This window comes from Mustela putorius, unplaced genomic scaffold, assembly GCF_011764305.1.
Source record: "Mustela putorius furo isolate JIRA1106 unplaced genomic scaffold, ASM1176430v1.1 tig00000578_pilon_pilon_pilon, whole genome shotgun sequence".
Classification (NCBI taxonomy): Eukaryota; Metazoa; Chordata; class Mammalia; order Carnivora; family Mustelidae; genus Mustela; species Mustela putorius.
The window spans coordinates 647,798-673,416 of record NW_025421422.1 but is presented as its reverse complement, the minus strand read 5'-3'; the positions used below and the strand labels follow the sequence as shown (position 1 = coordinate 673,416).

The 25,619-nt window shown below is 42.6% G+C and overlaps 1 protein-coding gene across 3 annotated transcripts in view; it reads right to left on the bottom strand.

The window, feature by feature from the left end:
• Positions 1–25,619, bottom strand: part of GRK3 (G protein-coupled receptor kinase 3) — a 122,629-nt gene that overhangs the window by 34,327 nt on the left and 62,683 nt on the right. For 2 of the 3 annotated variants that reach the window (XM_013063483.2, XM_045081484.1), the window contains exons 4-10: positions 19,678–19,779; positions 17,477–17,551; positions 16,381–16,442; positions 13,194–13,245; positions 11,388–11,479; positions 8,127–8,226; positions 953–1,031 (exon numbers count right to left, since the gene is read on the bottom strand). In XM_013063483.2, coding sequence (XP_012918937.2) covers positions 953–1,031; positions 8,127–8,226; positions 11,388–11,479; positions 13,194–13,245; positions 16,381–16,442; positions 17,477–17,551; positions 19,678–19,779 — 562 coding nt within the window. Of the gene's footprint in view, positions 1–952; positions 1,032–8,126; positions 8,227–11,387; positions 11,480–13,193; positions 13,246–16,380; positions 16,443–17,476; positions 17,552–19,677; positions 19,780–25,238; positions 25,441–25,619 lie in introns of all 3 variants that reach the window. The other variant, XM_045081485.1, reaches the window with a different exon arrangement.

Here is a 25,619-nt window from a genome sequence, read left to right as displayed (position 1 = left end):
ACAAGTGTTCCCATATAACTACTGGCAGATCAAGATATCAAAGATTTCCGGTGTCCCAGAGGCTGCCTGGTGCCCTTCCCTGTCAATGCCTCAGCAACCGCCCTGGTTAGGCCAAGAGGTCTCCTTTCTGACTTCTCACAATCCATTAGCTTTGTCTGTGCTCAGTGTCATGTACGTGTAATCACACAGGAGACATGCTATGGTATCTGGCTTAATAATGGTATTGCCATTATTATGTCTGGAAAATTCCTCCATGTCGTTGAATAGATCTGGTTTTAAATCAAACTCTCAGAACATAACAGAACTTCAAATGAGCATCCAAAAACAAAAAAGTAATTCATCTGCTGTACTATACACATTCTATTTCAAACTCTTGTTACTGAAAACACTTTGAATATACACCGTGTCACTCTCTAATACGAGAAAACTATTTTTCTAGCTAGAACTTTCTCTGCATTTGCAGGGTCATCATTCATAGCTTAAAAGATCAATGGCTGGCTGGTCTCGGCTCAGGGTACAGAAGATGCGGCCTGAAGTCATGCTGGCCCACAGCCAGTCCTTCAAAGTTGGTTTCCAAATACACTTCTATCTTTGGCTCATGTTGTTATGAGGCATTTCATTCCTAAAAGTTGAGGGTCAGGAAACAAGCTAATTAAAGATCTAGGCCAGCTGCATTCCAGAAAATGAAGCTTCACTGTGTGTATTTCATGAAAATCTTTTCCAGAAGATGCAACTTCCTGGTGAGAGACTAGGAGGGCCAGAGGGCAATGGCGGTCAACATTTTAAAATGAATTCTGAGGGAAACCTGAGGAGTAGTAAGGTTTCCTTAAACTTCGGGGGAACTCCATGACCTGAAAGACCCAAGCCGCCAGGGAGCTCAGGTCAGCATGTGCTGAGGTGTACGTCCTGGCGAAGTCTTTCCCTGTGTTCGGACTTCCTGAGTGTCACTCACCGTTCATCAGATCCAAGATGAAGCAGAGCTTATCTGGAGTGTGGAAGGCATAGGTCATACAGACAATGAATGGACAGTCCTAGAGAAAAAAAGCAAGAGTTTGTAAGAAAAACAAAAGCTGCCCCGGGAAGCGCATGCTATCTGCTATCAAACACCATCCATAGTTTTCCCTATCCACACTGCTGCCCTGTATGTTGAGCACAGACCCCTCTGTGGTAACCTTAATGGTCCCAGCAAAACAGATCTGATAATGGGACAAAATGCATAGAGACAGAGCACTAAGTGGAAAAGATGAATTCAAAGGTCTCATCTCTCAGATTCACTCATGACCCTTTTATCTGCGTCTTCTTCAAAGGACCCAGATTCTATAGAAAAATATTGCTGTCTTGCTGGTCTTTTTGTTGGTCTACAGTTTTGTTCTCGCTAGTCAAATACCCATGTCAATCTTGGATTCTGACGTTGGAAGAACCATACTACAGTGGGAGGAAATTATCCACTTTATTGTCTTGAAACACTGAGCGAGCATAGAAGGGAATTCAACTGGCTTTTCAAAGAGGAAAAATATACCAGGGTCAGGGAGTGAATAGCTCAATTGTAAAGATGTAAGTTTTCCCACAAGTAATCTAGAGGTTCTCTGCAATTCTAATTAAAATGAAAATCAACAAGCTGATTCCAAAATGTATGTAAAAATATACACAGCTAGAGAAGGAGAGGCATTCTAGAAGAAAACCAAAGCTGGAAAAGTTACATCACCAGGTATCAAGATTTATTATAAAGCAACAGTAAATCAGACAGTGTGGTAGTAACCAAGGACAGACAAACCGACCCACAAAACAAAACAGAGCATCCTGAAATAGAGTCAAGCATAAACGGTCAATCCATTTGTGATAAAATGACACAACAAGGTGGGGGGAAAGGGTGGTCTTTCCAATCACCGGCACTGGAGCAACTGAGCATTTGTACAAGAGGAAGTGAACTGCCACCCCTACCTCCCACCACATATTAAAATCAACTCCAGGTAGACGAAGATCTAAACAGAAAACAATGAAGCTTCTAGAGGAAAACAAAGTAGAGTATCTTCATGACCTTAGGGTAAGTAAAGATTTCTCAGGCCACAAAAAAGCACTAACAGTAAAAATGTTGCTACACTGGACTTCAATGAAATTAAGAACTTCTGTTCCTCAGAGCATACTTTTAAGAGAGTAAAAAGGCAAGTCACAGGGTAGGAGAAGGTATCTACAATCCATGAACAAGAAAGGACTGATATTTAGAATATATGAAGAACCCTGGTACTCTAATAAAGAAAAAGGCAAACAACCCAACAGAACAATGGCAAAAAAAAAAAAAAAGGCAGCAGTGAATAATAGTAACAATAGTAATTAATTAATTTTTTTTAAAATGGGAACTTGCCATAAGACAGTATCCAATAGCTTCCAAGCCTCTGAACAGATGCTGGACCATAGTGGTCCCAAAGGAAATGTGTTACTGCAATATGTTATCACTAAAACCCACGAGAATGGCTAAAATTAAAAAGACTGACAATACCAAGTGGTTGGAAAGATAGGGCGGGAATGGAATTCCCATGCATGGCTTCTGGGAGCTCACAGTGGTACAGATGCTCTTGCAAACCGGTCCTAGCTGCCAAAGCTGAGCACCGTTGGCAAACCCCATGAGCCAGCATTTCCAGTCCTGGGTTTACTGCTCCCAGCAACCTGGACTGCTGTGCACCAAGGAGAACAGCCTGCGAATCCTCCTCGCAGCACTATTTGCAACAGCCTGACCTGGGAAGTGATCCGGCTATCCATCGATGTTAGGATGGATGCATGCATCATGGTCTGTTTGTGCAGGGGAATACTGGACAGCCACGGCTGGCATGCGTTTTTGCAAGGGGCTGTTTTCCCTTTCTACAGGGTTCATGCAGGCTCGGTCCCGTATTCTTTGTTTATTTTCTATACAATCCCTTAAGAATGTAAGAACCATTCCTGGTTCTTACATGGGCTGTACAGAAACAGAGGCTGCAAGGCAGATGTGGCCCATGGGCCCTGCACAGCTTGCCGGCCTCTGCTATGTAGCCGCGGGACACTCTGCTGCTGCGTGCAATGACTCAGAAGGATCTCACACGCGACACCGGGAGACAGAGGCCAGGCACAGAACATTCAGACAAAGCCCAGACATGGGCAGAGTGAAATTACAGTGTTAGAAATTCAGACAGTGGTTAGCCTGGGTGAGGGGTAAGTGACCGGAAGGGGCATGAGGCTTCTGGAACACGGGTCACTTTCTGTCCCTTGACCAGAGTGCTGGACAGGGAGCGTGTTCCCTTGTGAAACTTCATCAGTGCTAAGCCGGATCTATGACTAGGTTTGTTCAGGCTCTTCATATACAGTGTATACTGGGCACTCACCTAATTCAAATAAAAACTGGCCCCCCCCCAAAAAAATCTATATCCACTTTCTTAACAGAAACAAAAAATTATTAAATTCCATAGAAAACATTCAAGTTTCAACAGAATACTCTGCATACTAAATTTGCTTTGTCCAAACCTCTGTTTTAAGGGTAGACCAGTAAAACTGAGTTAATACCTTCCTATACCAGAGATTCGTGAACTTGAATTCAATTTCCATGTATCTTCCGGAGGACATCACTCCAGAACAAGTGACGAATGCCATTTTGTGATCACCTAGTTTGCCTCAAAGCACTGTTTGATGTGGTGTTAGTGACTACTGATTTCAAGCCTGATTTTGCTTTAAATAGGCAAAATAAAAGCGCTTTCCTTTTTCTGTTAAAAGCCATGTGGGCTAAAAAAAAAAAAAAAAAAAGAAAGAAAAAGAAAGAAAAAAAAAAAGCCACACGGCCCTCCTTGGCAGGTTGGGGGTTGCCATCCCTCTCGGAACCACAGGTGGTTCTCGAGAACCACCTTTCTCAGAGCCTGCTGAAAATGGCTCACTCTGCTCCTTCTTTAATGGGCTTCCCCACACACTCCAGTTCCTGAGCTGATGCACTTCAGATGTTGCGTGGAGAGGCTGGTAGACCCAGAGCTTCAGACGGCTAGAGTCCTTCCCAGCTAGGGACAGCAACTGCACGCTCCACCACGGACACAAGTGGACCCTGCCCAGGGGTATTCCTGAACAGGATGGGACAGGATCTTCTAACGGGAGCTCTGACGAAGTAGCGAAAGGTTCACTTAAGATCTTATGTTATGAAGATGGAACATGAACAGTCTGTTGTTCAGAATCATAGGCCGAGGAGGAAGGGCCCTTTAAAAAAAAAAAATCACCTGGTCTAACTTGTTTATTTTTAAGACAAGGAAACGAAGGCCCTAAAAAGGGGAAATGACTTGCTTGAGGTCACAAAGAAATCTGGTAGGCAGCCAAGATCTCAACCCCATGTCTCCTGACCTCATCCAGTTCTCCGGATGCTGGTTACCAAGGCAGGGTTTCTGTAGCAATGGAAGGGGAAAGCTCAGCTCAAGTGTCAGATCCAGGTGTCTCCACCCTGACCACAGCCCCTCACCTCTCAAGTGCTGGGCAGACACCACCCTGGGTCTCATGTGAAGCCCGAATCACAAAGGACCAAATACGGACCAATTCGACAAAACAGGCAGCAATTTAATGACGGTGCACGTAGAGTTCCCAACGTAATCATGGTTAAGATGTTTTGCCTTGATTATCAATTAACGGCAATAAGGACTAGTGGGTCTTCTGGAGGCAGCGAGCAAAGTGGCCTATGTTCTGTAGCGACTCTGTGACACCGTGATCAAATACACCATGAAGTAGTTAAAATTTTCCACCCTGCAGTCAGAGGTAGGCTTCTGTGATCTTCCTGTTGCAAACCTTTTGTTTCCAGCTGCTGTAAGATTTCCTTAAATCCTAAGAGCGGGCCTCAAAAGCTCTTAACGGTTTGGTCTCTCCCCTCTCCAGCTTCAACACGTTCAACTCGCATCACTTCAGACCCCGGCTTTGCTGGCCTTCCCTGAAGTCCTCAAACCCTCCTGAGGTGCTGGGGACCTAGACGCATGCTAGCATGTCCGGTGACTTCCGAGGGGCATCCACTGTCACCTCCACCCTGGTAAATGCCTCCTGAGTACTGGGTCCTGTCAGCCGGCTCTGCCATGGGTCCTAATTATCTATACACTTCTGAGGAGCAGGTGACCAGTATCACCTTCTCTCATTCTGTGCAGCTCTAAAGAACAAGGACCAAAGTCATGTTTGGGGGACCCCCGCGTCCTGCAGCAGAATGCCTTGCACGGTCTAGGTCCTCCAATATGGTTCAAGGAGTGAATGAGGAAGATTTCCAAGGACAGAATGGGCCTGTTTCAGGAAGGGGCTAACTGCTCTTTCCCAGGTATGGACATACTTATCCTGGTTCTGAAACTTGAAGATTTCCCTTTTTACTATTCTAGAATTACTGAATCAAACCAGGAACAGTACTTCCCACTGCCTCTTTGAAAGGTCGGGGGAAGGAACACTCCATTTGAGATTGGAAGGAAAACCAAAAAACTTCCAATAAAAAGAAAACTATAACGAGTGACTTCAGTTCAGTTTCATGCCAAAACCAACACCCTGGGAAACCATGCTGATATAGGCTAATCTGAAGTTTAATCTAGTGAGGCCATTTTAAGTGAAAGATCATTTAAAAAAAAAGCAAACATAAAACATGGCCTTTGATTAACAAAAGAAAGGAAAGAAGGAAGGAAGGAATTCCAAATAGCTTTATTACAACTCTTTTGGTTAAATTATATATTATTTTTTTAAAGCTTTTATTTTTAAGTAATCTTGACGTGGGGCCCGAACTTAAACCCCAGATTAAGAGCCACATGCTCTCTGACTCAGCCAGCCAAATACCTGTTGGTTCAATTATGTATTGATAAGTAAAACACAAAACAAAACAAAAACCATCAAAATTCCCCCAAAAAAACAAAAACAAAAGCCAGGTGTGATTCTTGAAAAAAATTTAAACAGTTCCTGAAAGTTAGCTCAAAAGCAGTAGATCAATATAAGCCCCATTTTTCATTTATTCCCTTAGAGGGTAAGACTGAGGAGGTACTGTATTCCCCTCCACCTGGAAAAAATAGAAATAAAAATGCAACATGAAAGTTCCATGTATATTTTTCTAAAACCAAAAATTTCTTTTTCCATAGGCTTTCTTGAGAATAAATATCCAAGGTGTTGGAGATAACTCATTAAAAATTAATATTTTAATTACCACTTAAAATCTGGAGTAAGTGCACACCCATGTTTAAAATGTAAGACCATGGCATTCCTGACAGACACGAGGAACCAATGCCATTTGAACCAATTCTAATACAGTGTGCATGCTGTTTGGTGTCTATGCCAACTAGCTGAAAACGTGGTCATACACACAGGACAACTCTTGTTTGAAATGCTTAATGTCCATATGGTGGGAGGCAGAGGCACACAGACAGAAATTGTGTATAGCTATGGCATTTTCACTTATTACAATTGAGCTAAATTATGATAATCTTTTACTTTAGTAGCAGATAACCTTCCTAAAACCACTCATGCTAGAATAATATAGAACACAATACAATAAACATAGGTGGAAACAAACAAAAAAACCCACAGGGCCTGTCAGGTGATATTAAGAAAGGAACAACAGGGGTGCCTGGGTGGCTCAGTAGGCTAAGCCTCTGCCTTTGGCTCAGGCCATGTTCTCAGGGTCCTGGGATGGAGCCCTGCATTGGGCTCTCTGCTCAGCGGGGAGCCTGCTTCCTACTCTCTCTCTGCCTACCTCTCTGTCTACTTGTGATCTCTCTCTCTGTGTCAAGTAAGTAAATAAAATCTTTAAAAAAAAAAGAAAAAAGAAAGAAAGAAAGAAAGGAACAACAGGGGGCGCCAGGGTGGCTCAGTCAGTTGGGTGTCTGACTCTTGATTTCGGCTCATGATCTCCAGGTCCTGGAAAAGACCCCTGTGTCAGCCTCTGCACTCAGCGGGGAGTTTGCTTGAGATTCTCTCTCCCTCTGCCCCTCCCCGTGCTTGTACACACTTCACTCTCTCTCTCTCTCTCAAATAAATAAATTAAAATCTTAAAAAAAAAAAAAAAAGGAACATTAGCCAGGGAGCCCACAGACTGTGTGAAAGAGATCCTCTGATTCACCATTAAAAATCCGATTCCTTCATCCTCTGGGTGAGGTTGACCCTATTTAGAACCCAGCTGGGGTATTTGGAGGCCATGTCCTCCCCAATATATCTCACTGCACCATAAACCTTCTTGTCTGGGTGTTTAACCTTAATTCACATGTGAGGTACTCAGCAGGAGTCGGGCCACTCCACCATCATTTCCTGCCTTCCCTTCGAGACCCCGAGTCCCTGATCTCCCCTGGATGCCAGATGGCAGGATTGCTTGTGCACCCCGGCATGCCCAGGCTGGACACTGAGTTTTTATTGGGTGTCTTTATATACCTCTGTTGAAATAAATAAGAGCCAAGGCTTTGCTCATGGGTCATACCATACACTGCAAAAGAAGCCAGAACGGGACACTATTTTGCAAGAAGACACAGGGTAAAAGTTTTGGGCACACACTGAGCTAAAAATGCCAGTTGACAGACAAATACAATGTCCAGCAGGTGGAAACATGGTCTTGGAAATGGAAATGAGCAAAGTGCACAGCAGGTAAAAAAGCAGCAAGAGAGATAGCGATAAAGCCACCGTCTAGTGACTGGGGACAGGCCCAGATACAATTCAGGCCTGAGTAATCCGTGCTGTTTCAACTCTTGGTTTGTTTATAGAGGACCAGAGCTGCTTTCCTTGCGCTCTTCCCTCTCTAGGTCAGTCTTCCATCTTTCAGTCACTTCTTAACGCGACTCAAGTGATTCTGTCATTGTTGCCATGCTTATTCTGCCCTCTCTGCAAGCACATTCCACGAAAAAGGAAGCCATAAACCCAGCCGCTGAAGGGAGAAGCCGTGGGTGGGGATGATGATGGTCGCTAACACTTCTCGAACTCCCAAATTAAACAGAGATAATATGAGAATTACACACTATTTATATTAACTTAGTGCTGCTCTTCCCTGCTAGAAATTCTAACCCACCCAAGAATTGGCTAGCTGCATAATGTGCTGGAAAAGAATGCCTGTATCTTAAATAAATTATCCTGATATAGAAAACCAACCCACCCATGCATACAGAAACAAGCAGTGCTCAAAACGGAATACTCACCCCTGTGCTCACAAGAGACAACATAATCCTCTCATTTAAGGCTAATGTTTCTCCTTGTTTCATCTTGATCCTCTTCTTATCCAAGCATTTCATTGCATACCTAGAAACAAATGTTATTGAAAAAACTATACTGCAAATATATCTAAGCTGCTTTAAACGATACATGTTGTACAGGGGAAAGTTTCTCAAGATTTGGGAAGTGTCTGAAAGAAGCAAAACGGTATCCAAATGTCATGCAAAGAAAATTTTTTTTTTAATTTTGCATGTATTAAGAAAAAAAGTCAGTGCCCACCCCCCAGCAGGCAGAGCATACTTCCCCATTCCTTAGGTAAGGGCCACACACAGTGAGCTCCTTTCTAAGAGAAGAGCGCAGAGGAGATGGGACAGGGATGGTCCAGTGGAGGAACGTGACGAACACGACCTCAAGCGAGCAGTCAAGGTCAGCATCAACAGTGATGAGCCATGTTAATGATAGACACACATGATATGATGTGATGAGAACAGGGTTTTGGCGTCTTGCTTCCAAGAGCCCACAGCCCCAGTATAACCCTGAGGAAAGTGAGCCTAACCAGGATATCATTCTACGGTATGCCTGACCGGGACTCCTCAGAGCCGTCCAGGCCATAAAAGACAAGGAAAGTCTGCGGAACTGTCACAGTCTAAAGGAGCCTCAGGAGACATGATGACTCAAATAGAACGTGGGATCTGGGGACACGAAGAACCATTGGGTAAAAACGAAGGGAATCCAAATAAAGCAGAGATTTTAGTTAATAATAACGTATTGGTATTAGTTCATTTGTTGTGACCAGTGTAAGACAGGGAGACTGAGGTAGGCCAGGGGAACGCCCTGTGCTTTGTACTTCCTTTCTAAACTGGAAACTATTATAAAAAAAGAAAGAAAACTATTTTCTTTAAAAAAAAATCCAGCAATAATTATGCGGTATTTCTATCATTACATGAATAGACGTTCCAGTCCAATAAGAGCATAAAGTAGAGGGATATAAATAAATTCGGTGAGATAAATTTTGCACTTATCGTTGCTGTCCAGTACTACATATGTGTAGTGTGGGTGAAGGGATATGTGTGCAATACTTAGAATTTAGGAACTGTGGTTTTTAGCAGTGGTCAAGATTTTGCAAGAGTAAAGAGTGCAAGACTAAAAGACTGACAACCAACAAAATGAAAAGGGAAAGCATGTGCTCAAAAAGGCACATTCTAGAAAGCTATTTTATTGATTTGTTTTTAATTTCTTTTTTTTAAGTACTCTCCATACCCAACATGAGGCTCAAACTCAAGATCCCAAGATCAAGAGCCACACACTCTTACCGACAGAGCCAGGCAGGCTCCCCTGATTTGATTTAATCTTCATATTTAAGTTATTATATTTCAAATAATAAAAATAATCAGTATTTTTATATGATAGTTAGTGGAGAAGAAACAGCTAACAATTTAAACTTTTTGAAAACTTTGAAGAAACTCTATTAAGGAAATACAAACCCATTAGCTGGCATTCTCTATAATCACAGGTTGACAACAGCAGGATGATTTTTCAGCAGAAAGCTGAAAGGAAATCTTTACAAGGGTTTCAGGGGCTTTAGAACTCTATGCACGTGATTCTAAATCCCCACTGACGGATGACTTTCTAAGGCCCAAGCATGTAATACAGATGGTTGTCCAGCTGTGACAGGACCCAGAAAATCCATCTGTTTCTAGCTGATCATAACTTACAATGTGAGGACTTAGAGCAAAACAGAGATAGATGGTCAAATCTGCTAATTTTATCTCCTGTTCCAGGAATTCTGTATAACAAATGCACCGATGGAGACATTAATTGCTTAATTACAGGACTGCATATCGGGAACATATGAAAATGAACAGTCAGTGGAATGGAGTAAGTGACAAGCACATCACTTAGGATCAGAGCCCACCGTGGGACTACGGAAGAGGGACGAGAGACCCGGGTACACGGTTCACTGTTTACTAATGTTCACTAATAGTGCTCACTAGTACTGACCATGGAAGAAGCAGCGGTCTGCATGCCTTACAATATATTATCTCATCCACCTCTCACGACAAGGAAGTATTTTCCTGACCCTACAGACCAGGATGCAGAGGCCAGGCGGAGGCACAAACTTCCTGTAAGGTGGCTCTGACCCGGCCGGGGGCCGCCCAGACCCACACTTGGGACCGACGGCCTGTCCTGTCTCTGCAGAGTACCAGACTTCACGTGCCTGAGAGCCAGACACTAAGTTCACCCTGCACGGGCCCCACAATAGGAAGAAGACCAGCGGGTGCACGTCAGTGAAGGTAAACTTCAGCCACTACGTGATAAAAGTCATGCCCACGACCGGACCTGTCTGAAAAGCAGGAGGGTGATTTGTCAAGGCTGTAAGTGCCTGGTCACAGGGAAGACCCAAGCAGAGGCTGAGTGACAACTCTGGGCAGTGCTGGGGTGGCAGGGGGAGGTGGGCACTGAAGTCGGTGACCTGAATTATTCCTCACACCAAGAGTGGGGTTATCAAGCAAGCTGCATGGACGATTCCACTCAGCTACTGTAGCTCTAACATGCCCATCACTTGATCACACTTGGAGTTCAGTGTCTATCAGAACACAGTTTCCCATTCTCCTTTGCTTCCAGATATATGGTCACTTAAACAAACTCCTTCTATATTAAAACAAACAAACAAACAAACACATAACACAAAACCTCCTCCCCCTGCACTCCTTAAGAACTCTACGACCATTAGCCTCCTGGAAGAGGCCCACGCCTGGTCCGTGGGCACGTCACTGACTCAGATCAACCTCCTCCTGTAAGATAAGCAACTAAGACCATGACAGAGCCCCATGACCGTGACCCTTGTGGCAGGTCGGGTGTCCTTCTCGCCAGCACTTAATCTCCCCACCTAGGGAGCCGACACCTGGAATGCTTCACCACCCCAAAGTGCACGTGCTAAATCACAGGTGGGTCTAAGCAGTGACCAGACCAGGAGGCTGTGCATAACGCCCCTTTTTGGTCACCTCCAGATCCCAGGCTCCTTCACCCATGGCCTGAACCACAGGGGCTCATGACACACAGTTCCTGGTTAACTTCCCTTTAAGCCCGAGGCACTGGAGGATCTAGCTGATCTCATTTATAATGCTTAACAAAATACAGCCCCTTTCTTTCTGAAGGAAGGCACTCCAGGAGTGAGACGATGGGTTTCCAAAAATCGATGCAGGCATGTTCTATTGATGCAAGCATAAGACCCACAGAGAGCTTACATTTTTCCAGTGTCTGCTTTCCTGCAACCATACACTTCACCAAATCCTCCTCGTCCAATGATCCTGTGCACGCTGAAATCATTCATGGTCAACTGTGAATTCCAAACACGAAATGGTACAGAGTTGCATTAAAATTATGTTGTTGTTTTCATGTAAGACATAATTATTAAGCAGCAGTTCTGATATAGGGATGTGCCCTCTCCACAACTGACTGCTCTAAGAGATGAGATGTGTAAGGTGGCAAGACTTTCTAGAACCTCCTTCTGCTCTGCTCCCAAAATCTACAAAAGGGAGGCAAACGGGCAGACAATAGAGTGGGAGTCAAGTTAGATTGTTTTTCTGATCTCCTAAATGTTAGGTGATTAGAAGTATACCCTGAAGACAAGGGAGTGTGAAATTTCTAGTCAAAATGAGAGTTTCCTTAGCTATTCTGAAGCTGGGAGTTGGGGAACAGCTCAGCAATTTCAGGAATGGTCATGGTAGGAAAGCAAGTCTACATCAAGGGCATCTATGTTTTCATAAGACTGGGCCATATGATCAAAAAACCCAACGGACGTGGGCCATGTGAATTTTTCATCGATAACATCATGGAGTAGTGAGGACTCATGCTGGGCACGTGAGCATGAAACAAGACACTAAGGATAAGGAGAGGACAGCAAGAGGCTTCATTCATAAGCCACTCCTTGTGTCAGCATCTCAGCCATGCCCTGCTTCCTAAGCAGGTTTAATAGTCTCAGATGGCACAAAGGCAGACAGTGAGCCCCACATTCATGGTGGTTTATGTATCCTGGCAAGTTATGGGTAAGATTCCTGAAGGGCTCCCCCGGTGCTTGCTTCAGCAGCACATACACTAAAACTGAAGGGGTCCCCCAAACAACCCTTCAAACACCACGTTTGCAGTCAAGTAACTGGGCCCGAAGGCTTCACATCTGATGCTCGGGGGACAGCAGGATGCGAGCACACCAGGTCCGCTGAAGGAGAACATGCATCAGAAAGATCCATGGCAGACAGAAAGGGTTTTTTGGAAAAATATGTTACTGCCCTCTTGTTTCTAAAATTCTGCCAGGAAATGTGAAAGAAAGGAGAAGTTAAAAAAATAAGTAAATGGTACCAGCCAGTAAAAAACTTTAAAAGCATCCAAAAGTGCAGGGAAAAAAAAAAAAGAAATCCAATTATTTCTTTTCCTCTTCTCAAACCTATGTGAAGGGAGGACATGAAGAAGAAAGCAAAAGAGGCTGCACCAGGGAAGGAGGGTTCTAAAAATGAAGAGAGGGATATCCCAGGAATTTCTGACGTTGAAAGCCGAAAGCAGATGAGACGTTCACAGGAAGTGCGTGTTACAAAGGAGCCTGTCTTGGAGGATGGCTTTTCTCATTCTCAGAAATGATCAAAGAGGAGATGAATCCTCGGTCTAATAAAGGATGTCATCATTTTTATTACAAGATTATACCTAACACTACAAACGAGACGGGAAGCTTTACCAGAACGACGGGAGCCAAGGGCATGTGGGAAGCACATTATGTGGTGGCCTGGTCTCTTGGCTACTGTCTCTGTGGAAGAGCCAATCGCTGCTTAAAATACCCTCTCTTAAATAAATAAACACATTCTTACAAGGCTCTGAAAAAAGAGAATGAAAACCCGAATTGTTTACGAGGACGAGTTCTCCGTACAGCGTTGTACTGGCGACATCTGTTTAGACAGCGGATTACCCGTGGGAGTGAGCTCCAGGGTATAAAGTATTTTCTCACGAAGTTAAGCCAGAGGAAGTTTTTATTTAAAAAAGGGAAAGAATAAGAGGATACTCACATGGATATTTAATTCTACGTTTTTCCACTGACAGAATCGGGTGAACTTGTCACTAGAAAAGAAGAGAAACAGTCGCTGAAAAGTTGCATATCATATTAATCGATCTAAGGAGCAATACTGAAGGACGGACGAGGATAGCTTTCCTTGTGTTGCTTCCCGACCGGAGGTACGTTTCCTTCAACACCGTCTCACAAAGCCTTCGCCGGTCTTCGTGGCTTTGTTTCATGATTCAGGCACAAGATGTAGTATCTCCCTTAAGCTGTGATGGCTGCTATGGTCACGTCTATCTGAATCAGCAGCACCCAAGAGAAGGCCAAACGTGTGCCCCATACATCCTGCCATTTTAATAACGTCTATTATCATTTCAACATGCATGTGGTCGGTACAGAATTAGTAATGAGACCGTCTAAATTCTTGTTTTTACAGTAAGTCATAAAACCCGGTGCGTATTTTGCACTGAGAGCCCATCTTAATTCACACTCAGCCATTTTGAGTGCTCAAGAGCCACATGTGACTAGTGGCTCCCACACCAGACCACACAGCTCTAAATGACAAAATATTTGTAAATAAAGACAATAGCAGCAAACACTCAGATGGAGCTTTCCACGTGCCAGGCGCCGTTCCTTTCTCCCTCTGGCAACAGAATGAGCAGGTCTGATGAGCAGGAATGGTGATGACCATTCTGCAGCAGAGCAGACCACAGCCCGGCCAAGGTCACACAGTGAGAGAAGGGCTAGGGCTGGATCTGAACCCAGACCAAGTACTGTTGCTCAGAGATACAAATGCTGTAGGAGAAAAAGTCCTTAGGCGAGAATCACAAAATGCGGTAGGCCCACTGAGCGGATCTGCTCCCACAATTTACTCAAATGCTTGGTGAGTACTTTGCTTTCCCTCTACCTAGAAAAATATCTACCTCCATAGCTATTTAATTAAGTTGTTATTTTCATTACGTTTATTAGTGAGCAACACCGTCTGTAATGTTTGTTTTTAAACATTTTTTCAGAAACAAATAATACATTATATGTTAATAAAAAGAATTTTTTCTTTCAAAAGAAATGCATTCTAGATTGAATACTCTTCAAAGGCAAAGAATATTCTTGGTGACCTCTGGTATTTTACCTAGTCCCTGGCTCAATTCCTTACATGGGCACAACATCAAGGGTCCTATGGATGAATGAATGAATAGAAAGGAAAGGAAAGGAAGAAGGGGAGAAAGGCAGAGAGTACATATGAAGCACACGGTCCAGGAATTACCACTATTATTATCAGAATGCCTTAAGGCATCTAACTATCCTAGTTGCCTGGGGAGGTTCATTTAACATGCCATCTAAGATCTTTTAAAAGTATTTCTGAGGCTGAAAAGCAAAAGCAGAAGAAGTCTTTGTAATTATGCAGCATCTTTTGTCAATGAACCTAAAATGGCGTTTACAGAGTGTTTCACTGATCTCCCTATCATCTCTGGGAGGTTGGTAAAACAAATTATATTTTGAGCATTTCTGAGAGTTATTTCAAACAGTTTCTTCTTTCTTTTTTTTTTTAAGTATGATGAGCGCAAAAGGCAAAACACCACTCCAGTGTCCTCTATACTTATAAATCCGTGACTGTCACTTTGAAATCCACTTGCCGGCTGGGCTAGCTCACACCGGTTCTCCCGGATTCTGGAGCTCAGAGCTGGCAATGGGGGGTGGTGATCTGGCATGTTCTATAGACTTGCAAACTAGCTGGGGAGGATTAAGAACCACGGAAAGAGAACTATCCTGATGACGAGAGTCAAGAGAACCACATCCCAACACATACCCTGCCTCAAAAACCATCCCCTCTTCCCCCCCCCAACCCCACGTGAACAGCTTGGATTTCTTGTGGCAACAAGAGCGGAAGGCTCACCCAGTGGGACAAAAGGACATGCGGGTTGACCAGGTGGCCAGTCAGCAAAGAAAGTGCTACCAACCCCCCTCCCCCACTTTAATTTCCATCCCCATTTCTCCCCTCTTCCCCAGTGATAACCTAGAAGCTCGGCTGACCCAAGACCTGGGAAAGGTCAGATTTTTGAACTAACAGTACCCAAGGGCAGGCCAGACCCTGCTGAAACACAGCCAGCCTCCCCCCTCAGCATGAGCCACTGCTTTCTGGCAAAGTCTCCAGTAGACTCAGCAAAGGGTAATAATCATTTGTATGCATATTAGTTTCCCCAAGTACTGATTCCAGGATAAAATTATCCCTTGAACTCTAGTGGCATCATAAGGCAACTGGTTGTTTTTTTTTTTTCTTTCTTTCTTTCTTTTTAAATGCCTTCAGTTCTGTGACTACTTGGGAGGGAGAACCACAGAGAAGCAGCGTTTGTTCTTACGGGGCAATTACTGAACAGCTGTGGGCCGCTCCGGCATCGAGACATGATCATCATGCCGACTGTCTAGAAATGAGCCCAGTTTGTGGAGAAGAGCACAGTCAGTGTGAAGGCGGATTCCGCTGAAGAGAGTCTAGTTCCAGCAGTGCTTCATCTTGGGGGGATACCCAGATCCCAGCCAAATGGCTGCTGGAAAGGCCCACAGGCTAGCAATGTTGACAGGTGTCACTGAGCATGCTCAGGGCTTCGCATGACAAACCTACTTGTATAGTTTGAGTAGCTCCAAGGGACATATTCATTAGGGATAGTCATAGTACATGTGACCACAGACATCTGCCTAGAAACCTCAAATTCTACTATGTAAAGAATCAAATAGAGGTTGTCCCACCGTGGGGGATAGGATGTCAGAGAGCAAACAAATGAATAAGACAGGTTATAGAAACATGCTTGCCGTTGCAAAGGTGTCCCAATAAGATACTCTTAATACTGTGGTTCCATGGTCTATTTCATCTCTAGGCTATTTTGAAGCTAAAGAGCTGCAGGTTCAAAGAGACATCAAGATATGCAAATCCTACATAGTAAGGTAAAGTATTGAGGGGACAGTTTAATGTGAAGGCTGGCACATAGTACATGTTCAGTAAGTAATTGTCAAATGAACAGATTGACACCCATTTTAAGGACAGTGCTCATTGGCTAAAATGAGGTAAACCTACAGAATATAAGATTTTACATACACACACACACACTATTACTTTAATATATACACACTATTACCTTAATATAATATTACATGTCAAGTATGTCTCCCAAAAAAATGGTATGTACATACATGAAGTTTCATACCTTTCCATAAATTTTTGAAAAATGTTGCCTCGAAGACTTTCACAAATTTCTTCTATGTAGGGCTGAAAGGGATGGAAAAGAAATCCCACACTGCATAAATAGGAATCTAGAACACATACTGACGAGACCTGGATGACCTGCAGCTCCCACTCTTGCACTTGCCCAATTCTCAGTAATGGATCCATCACCATGACTATTAGTTATCTATAGCTCAACTATGTGCTCTGTGAAGGTGCGGATGGGTCCATCCTGTTTGCCACTGCTTTCCTATTTCCTGGAATGGTTCCTGCAAAGTCACAGACGCTTCCCAAGGGACCATGGTTGATTGTCCATGTGTGTGACTGGTGCAGTCCCATAGGCCTCACACTCAGAAGAGCCCAGGCCTTGGTTTTGTGTCCCTACCATCACCATCTTGAAATTCTTAGTTTCTGAACAAGGGGCCCCAAGTTTTTAATGCTGTGCTGGGCCCTGGAAATTATGCAGCACATTTTGTAAATGACTAAAAGTACTGACAATCAACACTGACATTGAGTTTTAAAGACTCAGGGAGTAAATTTTTTTTTACACAGAAACACAGAGCTAAAGGTAGTCATGGGGAACAGTTAAGCCCTCTTCTTATTTTGCATATGAGGCTGCAGCACTGTGGGCACGTGTTTTCCCAAGGTCTCAGAGCAAATTCACAGCTAGACCAGGATGAGGGCGCCTGGTTCATTCGTGCAGTGCACATCCCTTCATGGAAAACAGTCTACAGGTGCCTCCTGCACTATGTAAGTCTGAACCACACAGGTCCACTTACATGTTGACTTTTTACAGACAATAATAAAAATATATTTTCCTTATAATTTTCTTAATAACATTTTCTTTTCTCTAGTTTATTATAAGAATACAGCATAGAATACACATGACATATAAAATATGTGTTAAACAACTGCTTATGTTATCAGTAAGGCTATCTGACAACAGCAGGCTATCAGTAAAGTCTGGAGGCGGGAGCCAGAAGCTACATGTACATTTCTGACTGCGTGGGGGGTCGGTGCCCCAACCCCTGAGCTGTTCAACAGTCAACTGTATTTATTTTGAAATAATTTTGTCTTACCTGGAAAAGAGTTGATGTCACTTGTTTCTTGGATAGGTGACTTTGAACATGCTCTACGGCTTGCTTTGAGAATGGCTTTCCAGAAAAAAATTTAAAAAAAAAACACATTTTTTCCCCCACAAATATGAGATGTAACAAACTTCTATAACACCATAAAACCACAGCATATAATTTAACACAATTACTAAGCAGGAACCTGTGGTAATTATATATATATATTTTTTTTTTTAAAAGATTTTATTTATTTATTTGACAGACAGAGATCACAAGTAGGCAGAGGAGGCAGGCAGAGAGAGGTGGGGAGCAGGCTCCCCGCTGAGCAGAGAGCCCTGAGCCGAAGGCAGAGGCTTTAACCCACTGAGCCACCCAGGCGCCCCTTTATGGGTAATTATATTGACATGCATTGTTTAAACATCAGCTGGATATCTGTGGGCAACACAGATACTTGCTCCTCTGAGCTCCCAGAGTTCTTAGTCACCATGTCAAATAGAAGGATGAGCACAGGGGCACCTATCGACATACCTAATCCCACAAGAGTTTGAGACTACTGTGGTTTAAAAAAAAAAAAAAAAAGAGGGGGAGGGGGCACCTGCGTGGCTCGGATGGTTAGGCATCTGCCTTTGGCTCAGGTCATGATTTCAGGGTCTTGGGATCGAGCCCCGCGTCGGGTTCCTCCCTCTCCCTCTACTACTCCCTCTGCTCGTGCTCTCTCACTCTCTCTGTTGAATAAATAAAATCTTTTTTTAAAAAGTATAAAGAATCTTATTATCACCTTATTAAATGTATACATCCCTCAATTTGTTAATGATGGGGTCCTGAAACTATAAAAATTTCCACTATGTAAGAGAAAACAAATGCATGAAAATCCATTTAAGAATTAAAAGCTTAGAAGGATGTAGGTTAAGGAAAGTCTTGTGACCACAGCAGAGGGGAGCTGGCTCTAAAAAACAAACAAACAAAAAAACCCAGAGTTTACACCTATAAGAACACACTCCCTTCTCCCTCCAAACTTCAAATTACACCTTTAGGAATGTGCCACAAGAGGAAAAGCTGAAAACGCCCATCATTCTGCTGAAAGCCCTCTAAGCTGCTGAGTGACATGAAAACGAAGTTTCAGCGGCATGCCTGCAGGACATCTGGCATTTGCCGAGGTTCAGCAATTCTCCGGCAAGGTAGCAAGGCACAGAGCATCAGCCAGCAGGACTAGCTCCAGAATTCTGTCTCCTACAAGTACGTGAGGACAACAGAGAAATGCACGGCCAAGAGGTGCCACCAGCCATGGTTATTTGGGCGGCAGTAAGAACCGTGAATGACACAGTAAACACAGACGCGCTAAAATAAACCATTATCATGGCCAGTGCTGTTCACTCAAACTTCCTGCCATGACAGCAATGCTGTGTATCTGCGCTGTCCATCGGCGAAGCCCCCGGCCACGGGCAGCTATCAGGCACTGGAAATGCGGCTCACAAGGCACCGAGGAGGGAAATGTTTAACTCCACTGGATTTTAATTAACTTAACCTTATATCAAAATAGCCACCTGGGGTGAGCGGCTCTTGTATTGGACATGGCAGGCGACGGCCGTGAGGCCATTCCTCCAGAAAACTCTCGCAGAGTGAATTATGCGGCTAATTTTTATTACTAATTCTTCCCACTCACTCCTGGTGAAATACTTTCCTAGGAACCTCATTTACCCTAATGACTAAATGGACTGTTTCTCTGGTTTACAGGGGGAAAAAAATGTTCCCACCATTATTTAACTGTTAATAAAATTAACATTAAAAACTACTCTTCCTCATTAATCCAGAGAAACTATCTAAAATTTCTATTGATCAGTATTTGATTTGCCTAATTATGTAAAGTAGAGCCAAATTAACAATAAGAAAGCTGAATTTCTTTTAGAAAGTTTGGAATTGAGACCAGCCTTTCTTTCTGTTCATCTCAATGATGAACCTTTTATTTTCACCTTTTTCTTTTTTTTGACCATGAAAGGACCTGCTTCTGGAAGTATCCTTGGAGTAGCTGGAGCAACAGCTTCGCATCAGCATTACCAGCAAACAAATGACAAAAGATGAGACGGGGGTCCTGTCCTGGGGGAGCACTGTTCGATTTCTTAAACTTCTTCCTCCTACTTCACTTTCTAGAAACACCACAAGCTGCCTCCTGTCCAAATGACAGGCACAGAACAGAAAGAAGTACTTACGTGTGAGCAAGACAGGAGCTCCTTCATGATGTAGGTGTCATAAATTTGCCGGCTTCTGCAAAGGCGGTCTTCCTCATTTTCGAGCTTCTCATATTCTTTTATCTGGGGTTTTCAAAGTTACCATTGTTAGGTATGTCTTCCCAGAAAACTCACTTTATTAAAAGATATTACTTGCCCGGGCAAAAACGACTTCCACGGGAGATTAAGCAAATTGCTGAGTTGGCTACTCCACAGGAAACAACTATTTCTAATGTTGGAATATTGAAGTTGGGATAATTTAAATGCAACTTGAAACATACAAATGGGTTTTTTCCTATGATGAAGCTCATCACTTAAATTCAGAAGCACAACATTAGAAAACAAACACTGCCATGGTTACAATTATCTTACAATATACCAGCCAGGGACCATCCGTCCTTGCCAATTCTCCTCTCCAGAGCAAATAGCACTTAAATCTGGCTGAAATTCTGTTCTAAGACTTAGGATGGGGATTCTTATTCAACTACAACTAGTTCTTATTCAACTACAACATTACAAAACAGAAGGGGAAAAAAAATACACACACACACAGTCAAGATTCCTGCAAAGAGATGTTTTTAAAAAATCAGTTGAATATTTTAGAAAGGCATTAATCCAGAGATGAAAGCAAAGGTTTTTCGGGTTGGAGCCTCAGCTGTATAATAAAGTATTAATAAACAGGTTACTTCAAACAGTATATTCCGGTAACTTAGGGAAGCCATGTTAAGACAGGTCAAACATTAAAAATGTGCTTTAGAAATACTTGCCTTCTGTAGAACTGGTCCTAACCCTCTAATCTGATAAGAGAAGCTCCTTGACCGGAGAAGTTGCTTTTATTTATTTACAGACATGCTCATAATCCAAAAGATAAGAGAATGAGGACACAAATGAAATACAGAGTTAGCAGGAAGACTGAGGCAAAGATCTTCAATATGATGACTAATTACTATTGTCTGACTTACTTTTGGGAACAAAGCATTTTCAACAGACAGAGAGTTGCTGACACTGACTTTCATAATATCTGAGTATTCTTTATTCTGGGATGATAAAATAGAAATGAAAGTTACCTTTTTACAGTAAGGCTGGGTTTGATAGTTTTTAAATCAAAACCAGTAAATCCTATAAGAATTGCTAATAAAGAAGGGGCACAGTCGGCAGGGTATGGGGTGTGTAAAATACTGAGGTCCCAGATGAGGGCCAGCTGGCTTACACACGGAGAAATTACTGGGGCCATATTACTGTCCTGAATTGTTGTCATCAGCGTTACCATGACAGTCACAGGTCTGTGACTGCTGGGACTTAAAACAGAGTCTTGTTGGAACAGACCAAAGTCTGTCATGAAGGCAGGTGGACTGGAGTAGGTTATAGGCCATCCAACCAGAAAAGTCTCTTCTAAGGCAGCAGCAATCTCCTGCAGTGTTAGCATTACCAAAGGACCTGGGCTTCACCCCCATGAGTTAATTCAGGACACAACAAATCTCAGTAGTTCAAACACCATGCCAGACACAAATATGGTAGCTGGGTGGCAACAGAAGCCAGACACCAAAATCCGAAGTCCAGTCAGAAAATAAACAGAGAAGTCAACTTCTTTTGTTGTTTTAATTTTAGGTAGGTCCAAAGGTCAATGCAGAATTCTGGGATAACACAGGTAGACTGTTAGTGAACCAAAGGAAACATTTCTGCCTAAACAAGCAAACAAACCCAAGAAATAGTAAGACTTCGTGGAATTATTATCCTTGAAAACAAATGTAAAGGAACACAAGATCTGCGTTCCAGGGGGCCTAGGACGCAAGCGGACACCTGTTTAAACAAATGTTGATAACATGGAAGTTTTCCATGAACTGTAAAAATCTGATGCCACAGAACATTCTAGTTTCTTGGGCAAATGATACTTGGACCCACAATATGTGCTTTACGAAAGACTAGTGCCACATAAACTCCAACCTGAATAACAGCAAAGGAAGAGCGTAAGGTGTCTAAGTGTCTGTGGCTGTAATTCAAAATCCACTTCCTGTTATCAGGAAGACCACTAATCAAAGAACACACAGCCCTATCAACCAGCCCTAGACAGGATGGTCTTACTAAAATTTGTGCTCGGAAAACACCACCTCTAATTGGGCAGTTAGGTTGACCAGGTCACCTGAGCAAGCAGAGGCCAGAGTTCAGAAAAAGACACATTCACTTGGCGACACAGTGCCTTTCTGCTTGAGTGGTTCCAAAGCTCACGGCTGAACACACAGCCTGAATGAGCGGAACCCTCAGAGCAAGCACTTCTGATCCACCACTCCCACATCTCTACTCTCTCACCACCATTGTAGGGAGATGGCCCTGCAAAGCCACTAATGGCCTCTGCTTGCCCAATCAAGGGTCTCTCTCGTCTGTAGCTTGACTGACTCCCCAGCAAGCATTCAACTGGTCTCTTCACCTTCTTTGACTTCTGTGATCTACACTCTCCAGTGGTTTGTGACACTGGCTCCTCTTCCTCAGTTTCCCTTGGCTTCTTCCTCCTCTGCTGGACTTCTAAATACTAAAGCCCTCAGGACATGGGGCCAAGGCACCCTTTTTTCACCTGTTATATATTCCCCTCAGGTAAAACTACTCAGTCCTACAGTTTCAAATACGAATTCTATTCAGATGTCTAAGTTGGGATCTCTAGTACTCACTTCTTTCCCTGAGCTCTAGACTCTAAACATCTAACTACGTATTTGCCATTTCCATATCCTCTCTACTCCCACCAAGCGTGCTCATCCCCTGGCCTTCTTTATCATGAATGTGAGAAAAACCATCCTCCCAACTGCTTAAGCCAAAAAAGGAATAATCATCCTTGATTCTTACTCTTTTGCTCGCACCCCTGCTTCTACCTACCCCTATATCCAATTAATAATCAACCAATCATATTGGCTTTACATTTTATCACAAACCCAGGCTCTGCTTCAGATAATAATCTGCTTTAAAGAACTGCCAAGGGAACAATCTTCCTAAGAAAACAACAGTAAATTCTGGATTATATATAAAACCTAACCAGCAAACACTAGTGAGTGACCAGAAGCACATACATAATGGGGAAGGGGCATGGACCAGAAGCTGGAAAGTCAGAGAGGATATTCCTGAAAATAAATAGCCAGACAGGCAGAGCTCCAAAATTCTGTGTAGAAACTCTTTCAGTATCCCTGCTGGACCTCATGATGACATGTGAGCACGGCAGACCCAAAGCAGTCCAGCAAAGGTTAAAACAACTGAATGAGCTTTAGCTGTGACCCACTGTATAAAAAGACAGAGCTTTGAAATTTGAATAAGCCAAGTTAATTGCTAAAACAAAAAATCAATACCCTCTGAAGAAGTGTATGGAGTTTAGAATATCTACAATGTATCAATCCTACTGTACAGGATACAATTGAAGATCATTCTACATATCAAGAAACAGGAAAATATGATCCCCATGCAAGAGAACAGATCATAAACAAAGACCATTCCAAGATGACTCTGATGTTCGAATTATCAGACAAGGATTTAATGCAGCTATTAGAACTAAACAATGAAGTATGGATCACTGAAAAAAATATTTTTTAAAAACTATACTTAAAGACACGACATAAAATATGCATGTAATGAATAAAAATATAGAAATTGGCAACAGAAACATATTATGAGAAAAACCAATAAATTTTAGAACTAAAAAACACATCCAAAGTAAAAAATTCAATGGATGGACATAATAGTGGAGTAGAGATGCCGAAAGAGTCAAAGAATTTGAAGACAGACCCATAGAAATTATCCCAATCTGAAGAACAGAAAAATTATTTGGGGGACAAATTGAATAGGACATCAGTGATATTTGGTATAATATCCAAAAATCAAACATACATCTAACTGGAGTCCCAGAAAGAAGGGAAAGAGAGATTGAGGTAGAAAAAATGCTTTAAGGGTAATGGCCCAAATTTTACCAGATTTGGTGAAAGATACAAATCTACAGATTTCACAAAAGTCAGCAAACCCCACAAAGGATAAACACAGTATCTAAAATCACTCCACTATAATACAGAGATTGTCAAAAATGGGGGAGGGGTGGTAAGCAAGATACTTTTATGTTTGTCTCTAAGAAACAGACTTTATATATAAAAACACTAGTTAAAAGTAGATAGGAAAAGATATATCATGAAAACAATAAGCAAATGAGATTGAATGGCTGTAATAATATCCAGTGAAGTCATTTTCAAGACAAAGACTATCACAAGCAATGAAGATGGACATTTCACATGAAAAGGTGTAATCATAAATGCATATGCACCTAATAACATAGCTTTAAAATACATTTTTTAAATGACAAGAAAAAAATAGACAATTCTACATTATCATCCCTCTCTCAGCAACTAATAGAACAAAGAGATCTAAAACCAGTAAAGACATGGAAGATCTATCACATCAATTCCCTTAATCTAGTTGATATTTACAGACTATTCACTTAACACTCCCATCTTCAATTTTCCATGGGCTTTAGAATAAAACCTGAATTTGTTACTCTGGTCCCCAACCCTGTCTCCCTTGTCGACCTGATCTTATCTCATACTACCCCAATCCTCTCATCCACTATGAACATACCATTCTGGCCTTCTTTCAGTTCCTCAAACATGCCAAGTTCTTTCCCACCACATCTGGGGCTGTCTTAGCCACATTTAGCTGAAAATGCTCTCTCTCCTACCCTGCTCTCATCTTCAAAAGACTAGCCTCCTTGTCAGTCAAATCTGTTTCCATGCCTGTTCTTCAGAGAATTAGTCTTTGACCCATCACTCTGCAGTCGCCCCCAAGTCACAACACATCACACTGAGTTATGAATCTACTTTCAGACCCTGCACAGCAGTCATTACTTTCTGATACATTTCCTGTTATTTATTACTTTTTGTCATCTGTTTCTCTCAACCAGAATAGAAACTCAAGGAGAACAAGGGCGTTGTCTTGTTCATCCAAGCAATGTCTGGCACTGGTGTTTGATAAATATTGGTTGAATGAAAGAAGAAAATCCTATGGAATAACTTTGCCTCTGATCTTATAGTTATTCTCTGTTTTCCATGATTTATTTCTAAATTTTTTAGATTTTTTTAGATTTTAGATTTAGATTTTAGATTTTTCTAAATTTAGGCATATATACATATTTTTATAAGCTGCCTCTAAATCTAGATGGAACAAAGTAGTAGAACCAACATGCTAAATCATAATTATGTGTCAGTCACTATTCTGGTGAGCTGATTTCATGGACACAACCTTAAGAGACAGGCACTGTGATCCTCCTCATTCTTAGCTGTGGACACCCATATAGATAAGCTAGAAAGTTTGTTTGCCCAAGTTTACATAGTTAGTAACAAGTGGAGTCCAAGTCCAAGCCCAGGCGGACTGGATTTAGAGCTGGCACTTTTAACCACTAAGCTGCAGCCTCCCATACACCTGAACAGCATGCTATAGATACGGTTTAGAAAGGGACTGTCCCATCCAGCATCCTATCTGAGCCTCATACTTAGCCTGTGAAGCATCCAGAGATGATTCCTAACCTTATTTCCACAGACGAGGCAATAGAAGCTCAATCAGCAAGTGCCCCCGTGTGTGCTCCTCAGGTACAAGGACGGTGTACTGTTCACATTTGTAAGGTCCAGGTCTGAAGTGTAGATGCTTCAGAGATGACTCAACCACTGGCCCCAGGTCCCACAGCAAGTGACAGGCACAGCCGCACCAGAGGCTAGCTAGGCCTTCTATCTATGAGTCAAATACAGATGAAGATGAAGACCAATTATGCCACAGAAGCAGAAGGCATAGAGTAAGTATTACACAGCGTTACAGACAACAAATGGGCTGCAAACCATCATGGAAGACTGGGCTAGTTGTCCAGAGAGACTCGTTAGCAAATATACAAAGTGAGCTAGACCTTAAACGAA